Source organism: Hibiscus syriacus, unplaced genomic scaffold, assembly GCF_006381635.1.
Source record: "Hibiscus syriacus cultivar Baekdansim isolate YM2019G1 unplaced genomic scaffold, ASM638163v2 tig00110813_pilon, whole genome shotgun sequence".
In the NCBI taxonomy this organism is placed as follows: domain Eukaryota; kingdom Viridiplantae; phylum Streptophyta; class Magnoliopsida; order Malvales; family Malvaceae; genus Hibiscus; species Hibiscus syriacus.
In genome coordinates, this window is record NW_024062871.1 from 298,816 (window position 1) to 302,656 (window position 3,841).

General features: G+C 32.9%; 1 protein-coding gene across 1 annotated transcript; it reads left to right on the forward strand.

Moving 5' to 3' along the window:
• Nucleotides 1–1,233: 1,233 nt before the first annotated feature.
• LOC120141752 (ADP-ribosylation factor-like protein 2) lies at nt 1,234–2,855 on the forward strand. Its single transcript, XM_039156550.1, has 5 exons — nt 1,234–1,338; nt 1,409–1,519; nt 1,680–1,842; nt 2,079–2,159; nt 2,586–2,855. The coding sequence occupies exons 1-5, from the start codon at nt 1,274–1,276 to the stop codon at nt 2,721–2,723; spliced, it is 558 nt and encodes a 185-aa protein (XP_039012481.1). The 5' UTR covers nt 1,234–1,273; the 3' UTR covers nt 2,724–2,855.
• The last annotated feature ends 986 nt before the right edge of the window (nt 2,856–3,841 follow it).

Consider the following 3,841-nt stretch of genomic DNA (forward strand, 5'->3'; position numbering starts at 1 on the left):
CCTATTGTGGCGTTTGTTTTTAAAAAACGCAGCTAACTTTAGCGGCGCTCTTTTCAGCGGCGATTTTTGCGGCGTTTGTCATAACGTCGCATGTGTTTTTAGCAGCGCTTAAAAACGTCGTTATAGGTAAAAAAAACGTCGCAAAATACCTATTTTTCTGTAGCGACATGATAATTAAAAAATGTAGGTTGTAATGTTTTGTTCAATTTATTTCATCGGACGTACTGTGTATTTGTCATTGTATTCGTAACTGGTTAAAACAGTATAGGGTCTAAGTTTTAAAAGTCTGAAAAAGCACAAGAACTGAAGAACAAATTAGACCATATTTTTACAGCCAACGGTGAAAAATCACTGTCCTTTTATTTATGATGCTTGCTAGGGCAGGGAAAATACACCCTCTGTGTTGGAGCTTGCCTGGGTTTTGTCAATGGAATTGGCAGGCATGTTAAGAGAACAATACTAATACTAATTTTACAATTCATACAAATACAATAATTATATAAATAGTGATTTTATGTGATAAATGTTTTTAATTATTCGATAATAAATGCTTAAATATTTTTAATTATTTAATAATAAACGTTCAAATATTCTTACAGATGTTGTGTTCAATAAGGTCATTTGATTCATGCTTTTATGATAAGTTTTTTTATTAGCATATGGTGATTATAAGACCCTAAACCTTGAGGTCGTGGGATCAAGTCCCACGGAGGGCATTTCATAATTTGGAGGTCTCCTACGGAAGCTGCTCTCAACCTGGTGTTGGGGGCAGCCTACTATCTTACCTCCCCCTTACCTCATACATATGGGAAAAAAGGGACAGCCATTTATCTTTTCGAAAAACTCTTAATTATAAGACAATGAACATTCAAATACTTTTAGAAATATTATGTTAGAACCTAAAATTTCTAAAAATAATAATCATTATTTTAACTACTAAAATCTCGTAGTTCACGAAAAATTACAAATTTTTTAGATAGGATATATGTGTGGGATAGCTTAATTTCTATATTGGGCCTTTCATTACCCTAAATAGCCCAGTTGAGCTAGTCACTGTACCCTAAATAGCCGACCCGTGATCTTTTATTGTAATTTTAGTTCAATGAATGAATGTTTTCAAAAAAAATAGCTGAACTCATTTTATATTTCGAAAAACGACAACGTATTATGTTAGACTGAAGTATCTCAGCTGTCGGCTTCTCTAATTCAAAACTTCCGATCTGTTTGAGCAAATCTAAAATTTTCTTTCGAGAATTTTCCGTGAGTAGAAGAAATGGGACTTCTTAGTATCATTCGAAAGATCAAGAGAAAAGAGAAAGAAATGCGAATTCTTATGGTGTAAGTCTCTGTTTTTTTTGTACGTATTCGAAAATCTATATTCATAATTTATATCTAATTGTTGGTGCAGTGGGCTTGATAATTCAGGGAAAACCACAATTGTTTTGAAGATTAATGGAGAAGACACAAGTGTCATTAGTCCCACTCTTGGTTTTAACATCAAAACAATCAGCTACCAAAAGTAAGATTTTCCCTTTTCCCAATTTATAATCATTAATTAGCTATGCTCATCAAGTGTTCGAACATACGCTTTCTGTGTTATTCTTCTTTTAGGTTTTCTACTAGAGAATTCAGAGTTATGGTTTTAATGTTTTTTATATTTTCATTTTGGGTTTTGGCAGATATACTCTGAATATATGGGATGTAGGAGGTCAAAGAACTATAAGATCATATTGGAGGAACTATTTTGAACAAACTGATGGTCTGGTATGGGTTGTTGATAGCTCAGATCTTAGAAGATTAGATGATTGCAAAATGGAACTTGATAATCTTCTAAAGGAAGAGGTATGTTGTTTAATTTGATTTGTTGTTGCCTATCAAATGCACGTTTGAATTTTCTCTTATAAATTGTATTCTAATGAGAAAAACTAGAATTCAGAAGAAGACACTTCTTTGACACTATCTTTCTTGCTATTAAACATTTCATGCTAATGCCTGGAGAAGTCCCCTGGGTTTTGTTGGCTGAGCATTTCTTTGTTGTCTATTTATCTTAGTAGCTGTTAATCTTCTTTGTGCTGCAGAGGTTATCAGGGGCATCCTTATTGATACTAGCTAACAAACAAGACATTAAAGGTGCTCTTACACCAACTGAAATTGCGAAAGTAAGACTACCAACTGATAATTACTTTCTTAGCTTGTTATTTTTGGATTTGGATGTTTTTGTTAGATTGCAAAAACTGATATTATCCATTTCTTATCTACCTTTAACCCCAAAACTATAGATATTATGCATCTAAGTTCACTCGAATCTACAAGAGTTTGCAGTATCATCGGTGCCAACTGAGTACAAAGACAGCTGAAAATCATATGTTTAGTTCTTTGTCGAACGAGTCATCTACTTGTTCCAAAAGTTATTGTATAATGCCATCTAATCTTTGCAGTATAGGCTTTCTTTTCTTACTTCATGTTACACTTTATTTGGGGCATTAAGCCTTTCATTCGAAATTCTGATTTGTTTTAGCCATGTAAATGTCATCGAAACATATACCTTTCTAACTTTTATTAGCTTGATTTTTTAAAATATGCAGGTGCTGAACTTGGAAGCTATGGACAAATCAAGGCATTGGAAAATTGTAGGCTGTAGCGCATACACTGGTGAAGGACTTCTTGAGGGATTCGATTGGTTGGTTCAAGATGTGGCCTCCAGGATCTACATGCTTGATTAGCTTTAATCTGTTTGATTTGGGAGCTCAGATTTAGGACCAAGGTAATAGGATTCCAAATCCACATGCCTTGTCTTGGTTGGCTGCTGAAACATAATGATGAAGTTTTGAATTTCTGTCAATGGTTTAAAATTTCTTTAAATTTTATGGTTTCAAATACATTCTGCCACTTCGTATTTTAACAAATCCATTCAATTTTAACACCCTGTGTTTTCATATTTCTTTGCTAATGGATTATGTTATTTATGAAAAAGAAATCGAAATGAGTTCATACGGGACACATTTTTGTATTGAGATTTAATAGTCTTTAAAATCAGATCTTTACTTTTTCGATTTCAAATCTAAATTTAATCATTAACGTTAGCATTTTTTCATTGAAATTTTCTGGTTTATAATATTTATTAAGAGGTCATATTTCAAAATCACAGTAAATTGAAATGAAAAATATTAACAGTAAAAAATAACATATATTTTAAAAATGGAGAATAACTTTACCCAGATAAAGATATTCACGAGATATTTGGATAAATATATAAAATATTTAATACAAAATAAAATAAATATATAAAAAAATAAAATGGTTTCGGCAAAGCAAATGAACCAATGAATTTAAGAAACATCTTTTCAGAGAAAGACGAGAAAATTCTGCCCAGTAAATTGTAAGCACTCGGTAGAATTTATCTGGTTTTTATGAAGAGGAAACAAATAGAATTGTAGGCACCATAGCGAGCAAATAGCTGGTTGTAAAGTGCATAAACTGCTTTCTGAGATGCACAGTTTGCTTTCGGATCCTCTTACCCTGTTTCAGGCATACACATGCGAGGTCTCCACTACGACCATAAACCAAAATTATATATGCTCCAATCATATCTCTACGAAGAGAAATTTGAGCAACAATCGAAGGTAATTGAACGAAGGTTGCTGTAGATGAAACGACGAAGCGAAAGGTATTCGAGTGAGGTGAGTGAAGAGTTAAGATAAAGTGAGTGAGATAGTCAGCTAGGGTTCAAGAGGAATTTGGTTAGAGATTGCTTGAATAATGCAGAAGTGACAAATGAAATGTGTTTGAGTGAAAATGGTTTACAATCTGTTAATGGGCAGTGACCCAATAACATCTATCT

Excerpts from the sequence above, each read along its gene's own strand:
- LOC120141752 (XM_039156550.1), top strand. The coding sequence starts at position 1,274 with ATGGGACTTCTTAGTATCATTCGAAAGATCAAGAGAAAAGAGAAAGAA. Across the intron at positions 1,843-2,078 it reads ATAATCTTCTAAAGGAAGAG|AGGTTATCAGGGGCATCCTT; the intron begins GTATGTTGTTTA and ends TTTGTGCTGCAG. Across the intron at positions 2,160-2,585 it reads CACCAACTGAAATTGCGAAA|GTGCTGAACTTGGAAGCTAT; the intron begins GTAAGACTACCA and ends TAAAATATGCAG.